The sequence below is a fragment of the Ochotona princeps genome, chromosome 22, assembly GCF_030435755.1.
Source record: "Ochotona princeps isolate mOchPri1 chromosome 22, mOchPri1.hap1, whole genome shotgun sequence".
Taxonomy (NCBI): Eukaryota; Metazoa; Chordata; class Mammalia; order Lagomorpha; family Ochotonidae; genus Ochotona; species Ochotona princeps.
In genome coordinates, this window is record NC_080853.1 from 7225008 (window position 1) to 7245892 (window position 20885).

The 20885-nt window shown below is 55.7% G+C and overlaps 1 protein-coding gene across 1 annotated transcript in view; it reads left to right on the plus strand.

Annotated features, from left to right (window-relative positions):
* Positions 1–20885, plus strand: part of RIPOR3 (RIPOR family member 3) — an 86538-nt gene that overhangs the window by 49311 nt on the left and 16342 nt on the right. The window contains exons 2-3 of the mRNA XM_058679659.1: positions 14579–14697; positions 20441–20590. Of these exons, the coding sequence (XP_058535642.1) occupies positions 14588–14697; positions 20441–20590 (260 nt within the window). The 5' untranslated portion in view covers positions 14579–14587. The remainder of the gene's footprint in view (positions 1–14578; positions 14698–20440; positions 20591–20885) is intronic.

Consider the following 20885-nt stretch of genomic DNA (forward strand, 5'->3'; position numbering starts at 1 on the left):
GCGGCCACAGGCCAGGAAAGACCCCCTGACAAGGTGACATTTAAATTACCACTCTTGGATGACAAGGGCAGCTCATTAAATGACAAGTACTCACAGGTCACACTAGTTATGAGTTATCTTTCAGCCCCGGTCACACCATGGAAAAGGGCTCTGTTTGTGGGGAGGCTGCATTGAGACTGGTTCATGTTCCCGGGGAGGGCACGCAGTAGGTTAGCAAGCAGTGGGCCTGCCAGGCCTGGGTTGTGGCTTTGAGGCAGATCCGTGAGGTGGTGATCTGTTAGCAGCAGCTGACCATTCAGGTGCTGTGATTTCTTTGCTCTTGTGAATAAAGCTAGGCTTTGGACCACATCTGTGGCTCCTTAAAGTGCAGGCTTTGGGGGTGGAATTGCTGCTTGCAGGGTCACTCTGCGTGCAACTGTCTGAGGAGCTGCTTCCCCATCTTACACGGCACCTGCAGGACTGCCGTGTTCAAGTGCTCCAGACCTGCACCACCATAAGAATGGGCTATTGCCTGTTTCTCTTTTTGTATCTGAGAGACAGGGTCCTCATCCATTGGCTTACTGCTCAACTGCAACAGCTGGGGCGGAACCAAAGCAAAGCCGGCAGCTGGGAACTCAGTCTGGGTTTCTTGTGTGGGTGGCAGGGCCCCAGCTGGTAGAGTCATTGCCTGTTGCTTCGTGCAGTGAGTGTCAGCAGGAGGCTGGAATCGGCAGCTGGAGCTGGGCTTGCAGCAGGTTCTGTGATACAGGAGGTGGGAGCCTCAGCTGCCAGGCCCACACCAGCTCCTGCCGTCTGTCTGTCTGTCTGTCTGTGTGGGGATGGCTGTCCCAGGGAGTGGGACCTGGCCTCCTACCACAGGTGTGATCTGCATGTTGAGCAGCTGGGACTTGCACTGAGGCTGAATGTGGGGCACCTTTTGCTACAGGAGGGAGGACAGGAAGGGTCTCCGGGGTGACTTTGAGTACAGAGTCTGGGAGATTTAGGGCCTAGGGTGGGCACATGGCAAGGACCCATCTCTCTCTGTGCCACCCCAAATTCCTGTCTTGAGTCTTGGGGAGGTAGTTAGATCTGGGGAACAGGACTAGCACCTTCCAAAAGCTGCCCAAGATTGGGGGGCACTATTCTCCACTTGGGGATGCAATGAGAGGACCACAGTCTGCTGCCTGGAAGAAGCTCTCCCCATGGCCTTGCTGGCATCCTGGCCTTGGACACCCCCACCCCCAGAACTGCAGGGTAGGGGGTCTGCAGGTTATAAGCTGCTCTCTATTCTGCAATGAACATGGCTCAAGCAGGCAGTTGGACAGATAGATTCCGCTGGGTGGATTGATGGACCTGTGCCCAACTCCCTCAAGCAGGATGTGGCTGGCTAACAGGCAAGGCTCTTAGCATTCTGGCAGTTCCTGCCTTCCACTGGTAGCTTTGGACCTCACTGGGTCCTTGGAAGGTGCAGATATCTGCTTCCAGCCTGAACAGGCCTGGGAAGTGCTTTCCTGTGACTCAGTGTAGTGGTCAGTGAAGCTGGGGCAGGGGCAGCCTTGCGATGCAGGGAGAGCTATGAGACCTAAGACGCCCACAGAATCAGAACAGCATGGGGAAGGGGGAGGACCCAGTGAGGTCCCCATATTCAGAGGGCAATGTCTGAGTCATCAGCTTTGTCACTGGTTCTGTGTGCCCAGTGCCATCCCTTTGGTGCCCATAACTGCCAGCTGCCTTCCTGGGCACACCTCCCTTGCCCTTGAAATGTAAGCTGTGACTTGAGATCCCAGTGGGAAGCTCAGAACCTGTTCTCCCTCTCCCAGAAGGATCCTGGGGGTGCTTGCTGAAGTGACAGGGCATGCAGGGGTCAGGCCTGGAAGTGGGTTAGCATGAGGCTCTGAGACCAGTGTGAGGTTATAGCAGACCTGGGAAGGGTAAGACTCAGCATGTTCCTCCTCCGTCTGTTCCAGGCAGCAGGAGCCATGAGCCCCCTTGGAGCTCTCCTTGGTGAAGGAGGAGGAAGGGGTGCTCTGGATCAGACGCCTCGGGCCTGCAGCAGGGGTGAGAGCTAAGTCAGCAGAGAAAGAGGGCAGCGAGGGGAAGGCAGAGGGGCTGGGGGTGGGTAGTGGGAGCCCAGGGGCCCACACTGGAACCAATTCTAGAATCCCCACCCTCAGGGGCCTAGAGACTCTTGTCATCCTCCCACCCCCCTCTAAAGCCTTGCCCCCTCCAGCTGTCGGTCATCAGCATGATTGACACTGCTGCATGGAATTCTCCTCTCCCAGAAATGCCATGGAAGTGCTCAGCTTGTCCCACACACATTAAACTGCCACACCAACAAGGTGCCTTCTGCCTGCTGAGGGTCGGGCTGTGTGTCTTCCCCCGATGAGGTCATTTTGTGGGCCCTCCTCCAACCTGACAGTGGCCTCATAAGAAATGGGAACAGCCCTGTGAGGACAGATGTGGGGAAAACCACCGTGGTGGCAGAAGTGGATGGCAGAGCCAGCTCTGTGCAGCTCCCAGCCAAGGAAGCTGGAGCCCTGACGGCTGCCCCTGCCAACCTGGAGAACACCTTAGCTGTGGTCTCCTGCGCTCCAGGGCTGTGAGACGACACATTCCCACAGGCGTCAGTCTGCCAGAGTGCCATCCCAGGTGTTTACCTCAGCGGCACGACATGAGAAGCTGTCAATCATGTGTGTGACTTCTTTCCACAAGGAAAGAGCCCTGGTCAGGTAAGACCAGTTCAGCTCTGACTCGTCCAAAGTCATGTAGCTGGAACGTGGTGACGACTGGATTCGTGTTTCTGACCCCTGTCCATTGCATGTGTGTCTTCCCCTCACACTGTCCATTGCATGCGTATCTCACAGGTGACTGTTTACACAGCTTCCCCAGACTGCAATCCCTGGCAGCCACTTTTTTCTTGTTTGCGCATGCGCTCAGAATTCAGTACTTTCTTTGTGGAGCCACCTGCTGCAGCCGCATTTTCTGGACTGAGCCCTTTGTGCTTGGCAATTCTCCTTGCAAAACTGGAGAAACGTTCCCACCAAAAGCAGCTCCCAGGAGGCCCGAATAGGAATGTTTGGCAAAGGAGTGATTAATTGATAAACAGCTTGTAGTACACAGACTCCAACATCGGCCTAAAACGTTTTGCAACACTTTCGGAAACTCTGGGATGACCATGCCAGCACGAGCTGTTTATCTGGGTCTGCTAAGCCACAGGTCCAGCTCACATGCCTGAGAATCCCCCAACGCCTTAACCCTGAGCCTGGCAGAATCCTGCTCTGCCTTGGGGTGGGGGCACCATAGTGGCTGATACAGCAGGGATGCAATACCTTAGATGACCACTGAGGGCTTAATGCAACAGAAAATTGTCCAAGGCAGCAGATTATTGAAATTCAAGGCTTTTGGGTTTTAGAAAATAAGCCTGTGCCTTTGGGAGGAAATATGCTTGCTTTAGGATGTGGGTGAGCCCTTTGGCATGAAGCGGCTCAATCCCGGGCATGGAGCAAAACCAGATGTGAGAATCTGCAGCCGGGCCTGGGATGCTTGGAGCTAACACCGGAAGGAAGAGGAACTGGCACCTCTCCCTGGGGAAAGCAGAACCAGAAGCACAGCCTGGAGGAGTCTCTCATTAGGAAGGCTACGTGGCTTCTCTCTTGGTGCACCCTGGGTCTCTCCTTCAGCTGCCAGCTGGCACTCGCCCACACACCTGCTGGGATGGGGTTGGGGAGAAGCCACAAGTATGACAGGGGCTGACTCAGTGGCCCTGGGCTCTGGGACCTCAGGGAAATGCAGGGTAGGCAGGACCCAGATGAGGCCGGTGTGTGTGTGTGTGTGTGTGTGCATGTGTGTGTGTGTGCATGTGTGTGATGGGCTGGTGTGTGTGTGTGTGTGTGTGTGTGTGTGTGTGTGATGTGGGGAGGGATGGAGAACACCGGTCATCTAGGTGGCCAGTGCCAACTAGGTGGGCACCAGTTGCTGCGCCCAAGCCTCACTCCTGTGCAGGCCCTGCCAGCATGGTCCTAATTCCTTCCCCTAGAGGTTTTAGAAAGCTGACAGCATTCCCTGTCTCCCTGGCTGTGTGAGGGGTGGGATGGGGGCATACCATGAGGACCAGCAGACCCCATGAAGACCACGCCTGGCTTTGCCCTGCCTGTCATGAGAGCTGGGTGTGGTTTAGCTTTGAGGAGCAGGGGATGGGTGAGAGGGGCCCTGGGTCCTCAAACGCCTGGCCAGCCCTATTGGGCTCCTTCCTCAGACTCTGTGTAGTGAGACCCAAATGGGATGGGCTACCTGGATGTTTTGGAAAACATCTTTTTAATGAGAAAGGAAAAATGACCCAGTTCAGGTGATAGAAGCAATTATGTGTATATTTCTGCACAAGAAAGATTATGAGGTACAAATACTATGTATTTTGATATTTTGTAACAGGTATAAAATATCACATCTGAAATGTAGCAAAATGTCCTTGAAGAGTTTTCAGCAGGGGAGGCGGCACTGTCTAGGAGAGGCAGGGGTTAAGTTGCTGCTGTGGGAGACCCACAACCCATGTTGTTGGAGTGCCTGGGTTTGTGCCCCAGCTCCAGTTCCTGCGCATGGCACAGCCTGTGATGGCTCAACTGCTTGGGTCCTTGCCACTCACCTGGGAGACCCAGATGAGTTCCCAGCTTCTGCTTTGGCATGACTTGGTCCCAGTTGTTAAAGGGATTTGAGTAGTAGCCCAGCAGGTGGAAGACTTCTGTCACCATATCCTCTGCTTTTTAAATAAATAAGTAAATAGCAAATTTTGCCAAAGAATGGTTGGACAGAAACAGAGCCCTATGTTAGCTGAAGGTTAGTTACAAGTCCTGTGTACCAGGTGGAGTGCGTTCTGTGTTTCGATTGGCTTCGCAGCCAGGACCTTACCACCTGCACTGCAGACCGCATTAGGATGCCCAGGGAGACTACCAACTCTGGTCTCTGCTGCCCACCTTGGCTGCCTTCCAGGTCTCACTTGTGAGGTTCCCTCCCCAGTCCCTCCCTCCCTCCTTTCCCGCTGCCACTTGGTTAGATGCAGTGACAGCACTTGGGGAAATAAGAGTACCAGGCCATTGTGGTGCCACCCAGAAAGGGGACACGGGCAAGGCTATCACTCGGGCCTGGGGCTGTGGGGAGTTGCCTAGCTACTTGGATTTCTTGTTGGGCACAGGATGGGGAGGCTAGGACTGATGCTGAGCTGGGGCAGAGATGAAGAGGAGGAAAGGTTTGGGGGTATTTCTGAGAAGCAGAGTGGAGATGAGAAATGGGGTGGAGAGGCCTGGAGGGTGGTGCTATCACTGGAAGCCAAGGCTGGCACTGTAAATGGGCTCGGGGGAGGGGGCAGGTGAGTGCCTTCATCTTAGAGGCAGGGCAAGCAGGTCCTGACCTCCATCCAGCACAAGGAACTTGAAACAGGTTTGGCTGCATGGTGTTTGAGGCTCCAGGACATGCACGTTCATATGCATGCATACATGCGTGCCCGTGTCCACGCATGTGCATGGAGATGGGCTCAGCAGGCAGGCTTTACCAACAGCTCCTTGAAATCAGTGGGGAAGAGGCAGATAAGGGGACACAGAGGCAGGCACTGGCTGGGGGCATTAGTCAAGACAGGGACAAGTTGGCATGGGAGGGGTCCGTGCCTGGGGCAAACCCAGCCAGCAGGGCTGAAGAGTCCTGGAGGCTGAGATGGGATTGACGGGGGTGGGGGCAGGGTGCTATTGAGGTGGGATGGACATAGTTCCTGTCCAGGGACACTTGGCTCATGGTGGAGAGCCACAGACAAGGGCCATGTGGAAGCTGCAGCCTGGCAGCACCTGAGGGTCAGGGGTGAGGTCTAGGGTGCTCCCGGCTCTGGGCCTGGCCGGTTTTCATGTGGCCTGGAGCAGGAGGGTGTGGGGGTGCTGTCCTCCTGAGAAAACTTGGAGGTGGGAGGAGATGGAGCCAAGCGTGTGAGGGGTCAGAGGAAGCAGGAAGTCCTGGGAGGTGGCATGGGCCAGGCCTCCCTGTGAGCCATGGGCATTGGCCACCTTGGATTTCAGGGAACTCCTCCTCCATAAAGCATATCGTCACACACACACAAGGGGGCTCCAGAAAATGTGTGGGAAAGGGGGGCAGGTGCATGGTATAGCAGCTAAGGTGGTGCTTGGGATGTCCACAGCCCATGTTGCATCCCTGCTCCACTTCTGACGTCAGCTTCTTATGAATGCACACTGTGGGAGGGAGCAGGTGTTGCCCAAGTGTCTGGGTCCCTGCCGCCCACATGGGAGACCTGGATAGAGTCGTAGGCTCCTGGTTTGGCCTGGACCAGCCCCACCTGCCTAAGGGTAATTGAAGAATGAATCCGCAGATGGAAGGTCTGTCTTTTTCTCTTTTAAATAACTGGAAAAAAAAAAAAAAACCTTAGAAACAACTTGTAGAAATGGAATTAAGATAAATTTATTTTGGTACAAATTTTTTTTTGAAATTATAAAGATGAGAGATTTTCAGAAATATTCATGAGAAATGCATAGTATGAAGTAAGTATGCGTGGATTTTACTTTTGGCACCCAAACAAACCTTTACTTTTTAAGATTTATTTATTTTTATTAGAAAGTCAGATTTGCAGAGAGGAGAGACAGAAAGATCTTCTGTTGGCTGATTCACTCCCCAAGTGGCCGCAACAGCCAGAGCTGAGCTGATCCAAAGCCAGGAGCCAGGAATTTTTTCTGGGTCTCCAGAGAAAGGGTCCCAAGGCTTTGGGCCATCTTTGACTGCTTTCCCAGGCCACAAGCAGGGAGCTGGATGGGAAGTGGGGCAGCCCAGGACATATACCAGCACCCATATGGGATGCCAGCACATGCAAGATGAGGACTTCAGCCACTAGGCTACCATTCTGGGCCTTAAAACTACCTTTTAAAAATATGTATTTATGTGAAATGCAGAATTATGGAGTGAGAGATTTAGAGGGATCTCTAGCCACTAGTTCACTCCCTAGATGGCCACAGTTGTGGACATGGGCAAGGCTGAAGCCAGGTGCCTGGAACTCCACGTCTCCTTTGCGGGTGTAGGGACCCCAGCACTCAGGCTATGTCCTGCTACTTTCCCAGATGTTTGAGCAGGGAGCTGGAAAAGAAGTGGAGCAGCCAGGACTGGAACATATGGGATGCAGTCACTGCAGACCACAGCTTAACCCATGGTGCCACAATGTTGGCCCCCTAAGCTTTTTTCCCATGAACTTTATGAAATACCCTTGTGTATTACAACTGTGCTGTGAATGTGCTAATATCATATTACAGAATGATTTCTTTGACCTAAGAACTCATTGTTTGGCCTCTGAATCTGGAAGTGATTCCAACATCTCTGTGATGTGTGTGCTTCGTGTGCAGTGGAAAGGTTGCCCAGGAAAGGAGCCTGTGTCCTTCCACAGACACCAGAGGGGACAGCCCAGGGCCACATGGAGGGGAGGGTCCAGGTGCTGAGGCAGAGCATCGAGGTGAGCTCCTGCTGTGAGGAGTGGGAGGCAGAGTGGGGCTCAGAGGCCCTGGGTCTGGATTCAGTATCTGCCTGTGCTTTGTGACCCTGCAGCAGGGTGTGTCCAGCCATGGTCAAGTTCATTTGGATGAGAAGGGTTGAGTGGAAGCCCTTGGAGCCATCTCTCCTCACTGTAGCCAGGCAGAGGCTGCCACGCAGCTGGGTTCACGTAAGGTCCCACGGTTCTAGCGCAGTCCTCCTAGGTTGCAGGAACTAGCTGTTCCTTCAAGGTAAAGTCCTTGCTCTCAGGCCCACAGGCTGGCTTCTGTCCAAATCCCAGGCAAGCACGTGACTATTGTGCAAGTGTGTGTAGGTGAGCTGCGGGCCCTGTAGTGTCCCCTGGGCCCTGCTCAGGAGCAGGGACACTACACAGGGTCAGAGCTGGTCACACAGCATTTCCATGTCTCTCATCTACCATGCACTCGTGTCCCTGACCCTGGCCATGGTAAGATTAGAGGAAACCCTCTAGTCCAGACTCAGCTGCCTTCATTGTAGTGTCCTGGGCCTTTCTGCTCTACAGGGACGTTTCACAGTGTCTGGGGACATTCTTTACCCCATCCCAAGAATCATTGGGCCTAAATTAATTGCCAGTGGTGCTGAAGTTAAGAGGCCTTCCATTACCGACTCTAGTGGGCCTGGCAGGACGTGGGCTTCTTCTCTCACCCCCGATATAGAAATGGGGGTGCCCACTGCTTAATGCTCAGTGCTATGTGGAGCGAGAGGGAGGTGCCAGGACATAGCAAGGTGTGTGGCTAGGAGGCCCAGAGTGCAGGCTCCAAGGTTCCTGGAAACCAGGAGCTTCATGGGGGCAAGTCTCTATCATTATTGCCTTGATGGTTTGAAAATGAGAAGCTCGGCCCAGTGCAGTGGCTTAGCAGCTAAAGTGCTTGGCTTGAATGCGCCAGTTCCCATATGGGCGCCAGTTCTAATCCCAGCAGCCCTACTTCCCATCCAGCTCCCTGCTTGTGGCCTGGGAAAGCAGTCAAGGAAGGACCAAAAACTTGGGACCCTGCACCCACATGGGAGACCAGTTAGAGTTCCTGGCTCCTGGCTTCAGATTGGCTCAGCACAGGCTATTGTGGTCGCTTGGGGAGTGAATCATTGGACAGAAGATCTTCCTCTCTGTCTCTCCTCCTCTCTGTATATCTGACTTTGCAATAAAAATAAATAAATCTAAAAACAAAAAGAAAATGAGAAGCTGCATTCACTGATTCAGTCACTAAATGTCCACAAAGACCCCTCCCCACACCCCACCCGGCTAAAGCTGAGGGTCACACGCACAACCCAGGTATCCCATGTGGGGGGCAGTGACCTAATCACTTGAGCCATGACCTCCCCCTCCCAAGGTCAGCAGAGCTAGGAGCTGGAACCAAGTTCAGACCCAGGCACTCTGAGACAGCTTGCAGACCGCCCAGGTTGGTGTTGTCATCATGGCACCAGACACCTGCCCCTGGCTCTACCTCTGCCCCCCCTTAATTGCTGTGTTTGCAGCTCGAGATGGGGGGATGACGGATGCAGAAGCCCCCTCTGTGCTTCCCACGGACCTGGCTTTGTCCCCTCTCTCCCACCTCTTCCTCGCTCCATCTTCGCATTGTTTCCCTAGGGCTCTCTCTCCTCCATCCCTGCACGCCCTGGCTGCCTTTCCACCAGGATCCCCATGTGTGACCCTGTGGGGGCCCCAGAGGCTGGTCCCCTGGGACTCGCCTGTCTTCCAGGTGACCCCTGGCTGACCTGAGCGTGGGCTGGTGGGAGGGGCTCGGCAGTGGCCAGTGAAGGGGCCATTTCAATCAGAGTGCCTCTGGACGGTGCGCGGAAAACCGTGAGTCATGCTTGCCTCGTAAAACCCCAGTGGAGTCTGCGGGGCTGCGGGCGGTTCGCGGGCACCTTTACAGAGCTGCTTTTACGAGGCCGTTTTCTCCTCCACTGCCAGGTCCTTCCTGGAAAGCAGTGTTTTCTGTATCAGAGACCATGCAGCTTGGGGCGTGGGGACCGTGCAATGGGGGGACCACTTAATCACCCGCACTGTTCTCTAGTTATGAGGGAATGCTCATGTAGTTGGTTTGTGAGTTGAGTGACGGGTTGGTAAGGGTGGGTAACAGGTACAGCCTATGCAAAGGTCTGGAGGTGGCTCCTTCTGGGGGCTGAGGGGCGTTGCATTGGCAGGTAGAAAGGATTGGGGTGTTTCCAGCTCTTCTGCTTCACCTTTGGGGGACTCCCAAGCAGGTCAAGTGACCACCCTGGTGAGGGGGCACCGGGCTCCCAGCTCCCCAGGGTCCTTGTTGGTACAGACATCCTGTTTCCAGGGAGCCCCGCCCTGTCCCATGCAGACATTCACCCTGTGTCCTGGGCTATTTTACCATTTCCTTTCATGCTAACCCAAGGGAGCTATTTTGGAAACTCCAATAAGCAAACTAAGCCCTAGCTGGCATTTGAGCAGACAGAAAAGAGCCCTAAGTAAGGGTACTTGGGCATAAAAGCCACCCAGCCCCCAGATCCCACGACGTTAAATTTAGAAGCCTTACCTCCAAATGAGGTGAAATTGCAGGTTGCTCCTGGCTGGCGGGGAGGCAGCGGGGGCCAGAGTCGACTGGCAGTGAGCAGAACAGATTTGCTGGGAGTGGGCTCCGTGTTCTGCTGTAGCACCAGGAGCGACCGTCTATACGAAAAGCCTCCTTCTGCTGGCCTGTCCTCCCTGCAGGCCCCCGGGAGTCCGAGAGACATCTGCGCCAGCGTGCACTGCCTAGGGTATCTTCTGGAGAGAGGCAGTGAGGGACACGAGAGAGGAAGCGGCCATCCTGTCTGCCACAAAGGTTTGGGACCTGCATGCCTGCTGGGTCTCTCTGGGGGTACAATGGGGTCTTGGCGCATCTCATGTACTGTGTAGTGCCGTCTGTTGGGGCTCCCCAAACCCCCCAAGAGTCTCCTCACTCACTGCTCTGGGCATCCCAGCCCACCATTCAGTTGCTGAATGGGCAGTGCCAGCTCTGGAGGGGACTGGCAGAAGGGCAGGAGTTTCAAGGCATCTCGGTGTCCAGGCTGTTTCCAGTAGTCATGCCAGGGCTGGGCCAGGGCTTGGACGGTGGGGACATCACCCACAGTGGCAGGAGGTCAGTTTTGGTTGGCACTTGTCTGCAGCTGCCTGCTGGGGTTCCTGGTTCTCCGTGTCTCTGCCCATTGGGAGCCCAGCCAGGCAGGTGGGACTGTAGCAGGCAGTCACAGGGGTCAGTTCTACCAGACCCATCCAGAAAGGGGCACTGCTGGCCTCTCCAAAGGGCCACAGGACCTGGCTTCCCACATCCTGCGCCTGCTTGGTTTTTCTCAACTGCCCATTACCAGGCCCCTTTCAGATGCTTCCCTTCTAAGCCCCCACCCTTCTCTCCGGGGGACTGGCTTCCAGGAGCGGTGGGTGTACCCTTAGCACAGCTGGGGGAGCAAGAGCAGCCCCAGCCCTAACAGCCAGACTCAAGTGCTGAATCCAGTAGTTCTTTGGAGGAGTCATTCCTGGCCTCCCTGAGCCAGTTTCTCTAGCTGTAAAATGGGCATGACTGTGCTTGCCCCATGGTGCTGGGAAGGCAGAAGGCAGGCTGAGTATTGGTTGCTCAGGACTCGGAGGTGGGGCCTACCCACCCCGCCTCAGCAGCTGCAGCTTTTGCAAATGAACTTCTAAAGAGATAAAACTGTGCCCCGTCGCTCCTGTACCATCTGCAGCTGCTTTTGCTCCGAAAAGATAGTGTAGAATTGTGACTAAAAGTATCTGGTTCTTCTTCTTTTTTTTTTTAAGATTTATTTACTTTCATTGGAACATCAGATATACAGAGAGGAGGAGAGACAGAGAAGATCTTTTATCTATTAATTCACTCCCCAAGTGCTCGCAACAGTCAGAGCTGAGCTGATCCAAAGCCAGGAGCCAGAAGCTTTTTCTGGGTTTCCAGAGAAAGGGTTCCAAGGCTTTGGGCTGTCCTTGACTGCTTTCCCAGGCCACAAGCAGGGAGCTGGATGGGATGCAGAGCCGCTGGGACATGAACCAGCACCCATATGGGATCCCAGCACATGCAAGGCGAGGACTTTAGCCACTAGGCTACTGCACCAGGCCCTACCTGGTTCTTTATAGAAAAGGTTTGTGCATGCCTGCTCTGTTTTAGCGCACACAGTGATCTCTGCTGGTGGTGTTGCCAGCTGCACAGCCTGGGGCAGGTAGGCATGGCTCAGCTTTCCAGCCCTTGTTCTCCAGCTCCAGGGATGTGGGAAGACCTTTCTGTGCACTAGAGAACACCCCTGAGCCCTGCTGGAACTGCAGGGAACCTGGGTGTAGGGGATACCCAACACGGTCAAGGTCATGGTGGGGGCGGGTGTCTGGCACTGCAGGTAACGTGCTGCCTGGGATGCCTCTGTCACATCTGGGCACCTGGGTGTGAGCTCCACTGCTAACGTGCACCCTGGGAGGCAGCACATGGTGATGCAGGTAGCTGAGCACCTGAAACCCATGTGGGAGACAGAATGAGATTTGGGCTCCCTGCTGCGACTTCTCTTCCTGCTCCTTTTTAAAAAAGATTTATTTATTTGAAAGGCAGATTCACAGAGGGAAGGGAATATAGAGAAGGTCTTCCATCTGCTGGTTCATTCCACAAACAGCTGCAACAGCCAGAGCTGAGTTAATCCAAAGCTGGGAGCCAGGAGTCAGAAGTTTCTTTCAGTCTCCCGTGTGGATGTTGGGGTCCAAGGACTCAGGCCATCCTGTGTTACTTTCCCAGGCCATGAACAGGGAACTGATGAGAAATGGAGCAGCTGGGGTATGAACTGGTGCTCATATGGGATGCTGGTGCTGAATGGGGGACGATTAAAACAAAAAAAACCCAAAAAAGCTGTTGAACCATTATGTCAGCCGTGGGCCCCCAGCTTGAGCCTGGCTCAGTCCTAGCTGTCATGAGCATCTGGGGATTGAACCAGCAGCCAGATTCCTCCTTCATCCCTTTTTCCCTTCAAATAAACAAGTACTTTTTTTTTTTTTTAAGAACAGTGAAGTGTCTGGGAAAGCTTTTTGGGGAGTTGTCCTCAGGGCTGGAAGACAGGTGTTTACGTGGGAGCTGGTCTCCTTGTGGCAGCTGGGACGGGGGAAGGAGCCAGACTTTGGCTTGAGCCTCCACTTCACAGGCTCTCTCGTCTTCTGAGTAATGATGCGCTATGGCTGGCATGAACCGTGGGTCTGGTCCTGGCCCTCAGCCTGGGTTCACATGGAGCCTCTGTTCCCACTGACCACCGTTTGTTTGCACTGCTGAGCACGGGATGCAGGGGTTGGTTCTCAGGGTTTCTCTCCCTGCAGGGGAGGGAGCCACTGCCACAGCTGGAGAAGTTGCCCCCAGGTGCAGGGGTTAAGGGGAGCTGGTCAAAGTCACCAAGTGTCAGGGTCCCCCCAAGGTGGCTGCTTCAGAGCTGCCCACGTGACAGCAGCCAGCTCAGAACATCCAGAAAAGTCACAGCTGGCCCTCGCTTGCTGGGGCCTCCCCAGGGACCGAGGGTACAGCACATCAGGTGACCATGGACAGTGGACAATACTGACTGAGGCTGACAGGCCGGGTTCTGTCGCTTTCTCCCCCAGGTCCTTGGGGTCGGGCACATCGCACTGCTGCTGAGTCTGTTGCCTCTTCCATCAAATGGGGTCATCGGGAGCTTCTAGGGGATTTTATCAAGCAGTTTGCGAGAACTTGCTCAGTAAGCTGCACTGGGTAGATGCCGCCTGCATCACCACGTCTCTTCCGTCCTTCCACCTGCAACACAGCATGCTGCTCATGGACTCGGAGCAGCCCATGGCCCCTGTCACTGGGCTGGCCGCTCATCAAGATCTTGCCAACTTCCTCTGTTGGGATGAGAGGTTGCGTCTGCCTCACCTGCTCCACTGCCCTCATCTCCTGGGCCAACACTCACTCAGCCCGGTGCAGACACTGAACTCTCTGGGGTGTCACCTGCGTGCTGGGGGTTCTAGGGGCCTTCTGCATTTGGGGGAGGTCCTTTCTGAAGTCCCACTTTGCAGTTAGAATTATGGAAGCCCAGAGCCACAGAGTGGGGCACTTGAGCCAGGCCTGCTTCTTTGCTGTGGATGGTCCTGTTGGGCCAGCAGGTGGGGGACAGAGGAAGAGGAGGCTCATGGGGGGTGCAGTGGAACAGGGGCTGGAGCACCTGGCAGGGGCTGAGTTGCAGCTGGCTTTCATCATTTCTCCAAGAGTGTGTGTCCCAGCCAAGGCCCTGGCATGAGCGAGGGTGTGGATGGAGGGGAGTCGGGCTGCAGCATGCAGGATGTGGGGGTCTTGGTGGTAGAGATTCTACAGGCCTGGGCCCCGGTGTCCTTGGCTGCACACTGCCTTGGCTGTAGTGGCCAAGGTGTAAGCTAGATATGAAGGAGAACTTACCAACTGCCCAGGTTGGAAATGTCTGGCAGTGTTCCTTAGAGATGCTACTGCATTGTTCCAATCTAGAGATGTTTCAGGAAAGAAGCTCTGGACTGGCCTCCTTGGAGTCTGGTGGATAAATTGGGGGTGACAGCAGTCTCCTGGGGCTGGCAGTATCTCCCAGCTGTCCTTGCCCAGCCTGCTGAGTCTCCATGTGTGGGTCATGTGGCAATTCTCTGGGGTCTTTGCCCACACTGGTCCCGTGGACACCCTTCCCTCCCCTGCCCACCACCTCCTCCCTGGCTCCTGAGCTCTGGGTGCCGTCTGCATGGCTGGGTGGGCAACATCCAGGCTCGCAGTGGTTTCACATCAGACCCCACACCTTCTGGCTGACCCAGGCCCGAGGACCAGCTGCTGTCTTACATGGTGTATGGCCCCAGCCTGGTGCGTGATGCCCAAGAGGTGCTCGTGAGGGTTTGTAGAGGCCTGTGGAGAGGACCCACGTGGGGAATTGAAGGAGCAAGTCAGCCTGGCTCAGTGGTAGAGCTAGTTCAGAGTTTGAAACTTGCTCCTGCCTCTTGATGCCAACAGGCGTCCTAACTCCACAAGCCTCAGTCTGTCCATCTGGGAGCCAGCAGGACAATCCCAGGAGGCAACATTGCAAACCTGACTCTTCTGTTCTGTCCCTGCAGGTGACGGCCATGTCAGTGAGGGTGCGGTTCCTGTCCCCCAGGGAAACGGCCGCCGTGGGGGCCGTGGGGCGCAGTGCCTCCTTCGCTGGCTTCAGCAGTGCACAGAGCCGGCGGATGGCGTAAGTTCTGCTGGGGAGGGTTGGAGCACCCCTTCCTTCTGTGAGTGACCTGTGGCCTGCCCTCCAGTGGGAGTGCCTGGAGAAGCCTCTGGAACAGGGATCCTTCCCAAGGCTCTGGTCTGATCAGTCTGGGCTTGGCAGATCAGAGAACAGAAGTTCGGAAAGGTGGGTTCTTCACCTGAGGTTACACAGCAAAATCAGCCTTGGGTTGGGACTCAGTCTCCTAGGGTGGTATTGGGGAGGAATGCTGGGGCAAGTGATGTCACCTTTCTGAGCCTGCCTGGTGGTGAAGGCGTTGGTGCTGGGCAGCTGCACAGGGTCTGGGCTGTGGGCACTCTCCCCTGTGTAGGGTTGGGTCTGGCTCTGTCAGCCGCCTGTGCTGGGTCATTGCCACTGCCTCACAGCAAGTCCCCAGGAAGAGGTGAGATTGTAGGTCCCAGGCTACCTGCCCCTAGCAGGTACCTGCCCTCTGCACAATAGGCCCGTAGGTTGTGTGGGTGTTGCAGCATCCCCAGAACCCACAAACCTGGCATGTTTGAGCAGAGAGGTGGGTGCATGGGGGTCCCGGCCAGAGCAAGGCTGGACAGTGAGTCAGCCAAATGCCTTCTTGCCACTTCCCTGTTGGAATCATCCAGAAATTTCCTTCCTGCTCAGCTATCACTTCAGTCCTGTAGTATAGGAGGCACACAGTAGGAGCTCCATCAATACTGCCAAGAGTAAGCATGCATTAAGCAGATATGAATGACATGATGTCATTTCCCTGGGTTTTGTTGGCTTCCCACCCGAGGCAGGCAGCCTCAGGTCTGGGAGGGTCTTGCTGGACAGGTTGCCCAGTTTTGCAGGGGAGGTTTGGGGACAGCCCAGCTCCTGACCTAGTCTAGGAGAGGTGGCCTAAACCTGTGAGCACCCTGGGGCTTCTCCTGGGGCTCTCCCACAGGTAGATTCCAGAGGTCCTGGGCCCTGGGCTGGTTCAGAGTGTCCCCAAGCCTCGGTCTCTGCCCTTAGCATCCACAGTGGCCTGGTCCAAGCAGAAGGGAGGAGCAGTTGCTGTTCTCACTTCCTGTCTCTGCCCCCTGAGGTCTGGGCCCTGGTTCCCAGTCGGATGGGCCAGATTGGATTTCCAGTGTTACCTTCTGATCTTCTTTCCCGGGTTACCCAACTGGGTTGAAGCACAGTCAAGCAGCCGGGACACTTGGCACTGGAAGGGACCCCAGATAGGAGGCCAAGGGTTGCCCTGGAGGGGGAAGCTGGGGCCAGTGTCCTGCCCACCGCCTCACCCTTACCCGGCTCCTCAAGACCCCTCAGACTGTGGATGAGACTTAATTTTCTTTCTTTCTTTCTTTCTTTCTTTCTTTCTTTCTTTCTTTCTTTCTTCCTTCCTTCCTTCCTTTCCTTTCCTTTCCTTTCCTTTCCTTTCCTTTCCTTTCCTTTCCTTTCCTTTCCTTTCCTTTCCTTTCCTTTCAATTCTTTTCTTTTTCAATTCAATTTTCACTTAAAGGCAGAGAGATAGTTTGTCCATCTACTGGTTCGCTTCCCGATACCCACAACAGCCAGTACTCGACCGGGCACTGCAAAGCCAGGAGTTGAGAACTCAGTCCAGGTCTCCCATGTGGGTGCCAGGGGACCAAGTGCTTGAGCTGTTGCCTGCTGCCTCCCAGGGTGCACATAAGCAGGGAGCTGGAATCAAGTGGAGCCAGCACTTAAACCCAGATCCTCTGACATGAGATGAGGGCCTCTAAAGCAGCTTTGTCTTGGCTGCTCCTGATGCCAGGGCTCACCTTGAGAGGGGGCCTCTCAGGCCACTGCCGGAGGATTCAAGTGTTTGTGTGTGGGGGGAATTGATGGGACAACTTGATACTAAAGTGTAAATGATTGCTAAAATAGGGTCATTTCCTTTTTCTGGGCACTGGGACTGGGATGCAGACCTAAGGAATGAGGGAGAACAGAGTTTAGGTCCTGAGCCTGTCCTATTCTGCGCAGACGGACAGCCATTGACCCCTGCTCAGCCAGGCAGTGGCCCCCTGGGCCAGGAGCCTGTGCAGTGCCTTCAAGGAGGTCCTGTGCTGGCATGGCTGAGAAATGCAGATGTAAAAACTGAGGTGTCACCCTTGGCTTTCTGGAAAGGAGACAGGAGGGGAATGGGAAGCCAGAAGGGTGTGGCTCAAACTCAGCCCCCTGCATCTACAGCAGCTTGGGGCACAGGCTCGGGCCATGGGCAGGCTCCCTGAGCTCTGGTTCCTAGGCTGGACCAGGGACGTGACCTTGCACTCATGTCAGGAGGAAGCAGGCAGTGCATTTAAAGCACAGAGGACAAAACCAGGCCTGCCTGTCACTGTCACCCAGTGGCACGTGATGCCTCAGGCCCTCCCTGAAGCCACGTGCCCCCCACTCAGTCCTATCTCTGCCCACCTGGGACCAGAGGACAGGTGTGGATACAAGCCCAACCTCATCGGCTTCCAGATCTTGTCCCATTGGCAGCTATAACACATGGGCTGCCTCCTAGCCACACCAGGCAGCTGTCCTCAGGGCGTGGGGCCACAGGATCGCACATGCCCATTTCCATGCCCATCCGGCAGGTTGGCCGGGGCTGTTGGATGTTTACTGGGTCCTCCTCCGGGAGCTGGGGAAACATCCACCCCCAGAAGCTGCTCCCTGCCCTGGCATGTGTGACACCCGGGCCAGACACTCAGCCTGGTTTCACCATCCAGAGGCTGCACAAGCGTGGCTGATGTGCCAGTCCTGCTGGATCTCAGCAGGGAGCAGAGGTCCTAAGCTGCCCTGGGAGCTGGTGTCTCCAAGCGCAGGGATAGCTACGGTGATGGTAGTGCTGGTGGTGACAGTGGCGGTGGCAGCCATGGGGGACGGAGGTTTCCAGGTAGATGGGCTGGTGGCCAGGTTGAGGGTGTGGGAGTTCCCGCAGCTCTGCCTCTGAGCTGCCTGTCTGTCTGGTGCCACTGAGCCTGTCCCGTCTGCTGGCCTGGAGATGACCACCTTATGGAGGGCCTGTTCCAAGAGGTGGGTGATGCGGCTTCAGGGGCCTGGGCCGGGGGCAGGGTCAAGCAACTGCAGCTGGCAGGGGTTAAGTGTCAAGGATACGGCAGTTTTTTTTTATCCAGGGCTCTGTGGCCGTGACCTTCACTCCAGCACAACTGCAAGCCACCCTGTGCAGCCTCCTTGGACACACTGGCCCCTTCCCACTTTCCTGATTATGCCTGTACCAGGTGCCAGCCTGGCTGGTCCTGGCTGAGTGGGTGGGACCCCTCTTTGCAGGCTCCCCTGGGAGCCCTTGGCCTTTGTTAGTCAGGGGAACTCTCCTAGTAACTTCAATCTGTCCCATCTTCCCAGAGAAGCACAGGCACCCAGAGAGGCTCACACAGCCCCAAAGGGAGTGGGGCTGGACCCAGTCCTTGGCAGGGGGCTCTGGAGTCTGCTCTGGTTATGGCTGCCTCCTGTGTGCCAGTTTTCTGGGGGTGATGCCCTCACGTGGTTGGTCCCCACCACTGGGTGCCCAGGAGGTCCTCCATGTGTGCTGGGAATGATGATCTCCTGCAGGAATCTTGGGTTCCTTTTGCAGATCAGGAGACTGAGGTTCATGGACTTCAGTGCCAGGAGCCACTGGAGGTGAAGTTTGGAGGTTGTGGCTAGCCTGCAGCCTGGGTTCTCTCAGGCTGCCAAAGCCCCTGAGAGTCCTGGGCAGGGGCACAGGCCATGTGGTGTGTTGGTTTGTGTCCAGGCTGCGTAGCCTGGGGACAGCCTGGGGTGTGGGGCTTGGTTCCCTAATAATTCCTCTATGCTGAGTAGTCAGGTGCCTCATTTGCATGTGGAATGCACAGCATCTGGCCTGGCTGGAAAGGCAGCCTGGCCATGGCTGAGATTTCTGGGGCCTAAGGTGGGGCTGGGGCTCCCACACCCTTCAGCCTGGCCAGGAACCTGGACCTGTGTCCTGCATGTCCCCTGCCTGTTCCCTGTGGCCTCCCCTGGGGTCAGGCTCTGGGGTCTCATAGTGACAGGCTCTGGGGTCTCAGCCTTGGGTATCACCAGGTTTTGTCAGAGCTGGGCCCTCCAGTACACATAGGTCTCTTGAGAAAAGCAGAAATGGGGGACCCCAAGAGGCAGTGGTCCCCGAAGTGGTCCACTAGCCCGCAGCATTGCTGGCATCTGAGAACACATTAGGAATACAGATTCTCAGGGCCCGCCCCAGGGTGCGGAGGGGTCCTCATTCAGTACCCACAAGCTCTCCCCCCCCCCACTTCCTGGTGTTTCCTGGCCCCGCAGTGGATGTACCCTCATTATGCTCTTACAACCCTGTGGCTCAAGGTGTGGCCTGCACATGCTGGGGACACCTGGTTGTCACTGCAAAGGTGCTGGGAAATGACTTCCCTGTGCCCTGTTCACCTTGGGTCCCCTCCTGCCTTTGTGGCCCCTCATAGACCATACCTCCTCCCTCTCTCCAGCCTGGCCCACTCTGTCCCTGCCCAGGAACCCCTGGTATGCTGTGCCCTGTGTCCCATTCCTTTCTTCCAGTTCCATGTGCGAGTCATGCACTCTGCTCCAACGCCCTTGGCCTTTCTCTTGAGCACCTGCTGTTTCCCAGGTGTGAGGAGAGGGAGGGCTGCAGGACGCAAGCTGACATCTGTAAAGCACCGTGTTGTGCTAGCAGGGCATCTGGAGTCGAGTGGGGCCCCCTGGCACCCACCCCTCAGATGGGGGTCCTGTTGTTTGCAGTTTACACTTGAAAACCTGAGGTTTGGGGAGGGATCTGGAGAGGGCTGAAGTCACCTGGGCAAGTGGAGCCAGTTCAAAGTGCAGGCAGGTGGGTGTGCATGGTGGGGTAGGGCGGGGACTCCCCCTCAAGGCTATGCAGGACCCCTTCTGGGACTCAGGCTTGCTGCTTCCAGTGTACTGGCTTTCCCACCCCCGACCCCTGGTAGGGAAGTTGGAGAGAAGGGCTCGCAGCTCCACCTTAAGAATTGGTGAAGCTAGTCACTGCAGGGGAGATTTGTATTCTTTAGGATCCCAACTCCTAAGCTAAAAAGAAGCAACAGGCTTGTAGAATGCAGGCAAAGCTGGATCCAGGCACTCATTGTCCTGTGGATTGGGTCTGAAGCCTTCTGTCTCCATGTTGTCTCTGTTCCTCCCACCCAGCAGCAGAAGTTTGGAATCGCAGGGGGGTCTAACAGTAGGGAGAATTGCTGGTTCTGTGAATTCTCAGTCCAAGTACCAGTTGCTTCCTGACCAGCCTTGTGCCCTCTGCTTCTCCCTGGCCTTGGGGTGAGGGGTGGCCTTAGGATGCCCGTGTTTACACACGTAAGTGTCATATGTGGTCAGGCCCAAACTGCACATTTCCGGAGCAGAGCTTGGGGGAAGTCCCAAAGATGGAGATGCTGGTCACAGAAGGAGGGGCTGGCTGCTGGCAGGTCAGCCCATGGGTGCCAAGCAAACAGCAGGGTTATAATTCAGCCTTCCAGGTAGCTTTGCCTGCACAGACAGAACGGATTTTTATCAGGAGACCTTGGTGTTTGGGTGACTTGGTCGTGATTCTCCGAGTGTGTTCTTGTACCAGGCTTCTGCTGCTGCTGTTGTAATCTTCACGTCTGGGCCCCTCATTTTAGGTGGGAGGCCCAGAGGAGTGGGTCTAGGTCTTCCGATTCCCTGAGGCCCTGGTCGCTGAAGGGGGCAACACCGGAACAGCTGTGTCCATCGGCCTGTTCTGACCCCGCTCACTCTCCATCCCTTCTTGCAGAAAGGGCAGCAGCATCAGGGGCTCTGTGAGGTCTCGGACACCTGGCAGAGTGCCCAAGGCCTACGCCACACTGCGCAAGGGCTCTAGCTGCATGGACCCCAAGCCTCAGCAGGTCAAGAAGATCTTCGAGGCGCTGAAGAAGGGGCTCAAGTAAGGATGCTAAGGGTGCTCTCAGAGACACATAACTCACACTTCCCCCTGGGGAATGGCCTCAGAGTGAGTCCAGCCTCCTCCTTGTCAGGTGGCCTGATGTGGTCACCTACAGGTTCTGGGGGTCCATTTGCCCATCTTTAAGATGCAGCAAAAAATAGTGGGGCTGGCTGGGGAGAACTTGCCGAGCCAGGGCAGCACGCAGCCTCTGGGGGAGGCACAGGCTGTACCCTCAGACCGCATGAGCTGACCTTTGAGAAGGCACTGCCGGGGGCATGGGACACTGTGTACTGTT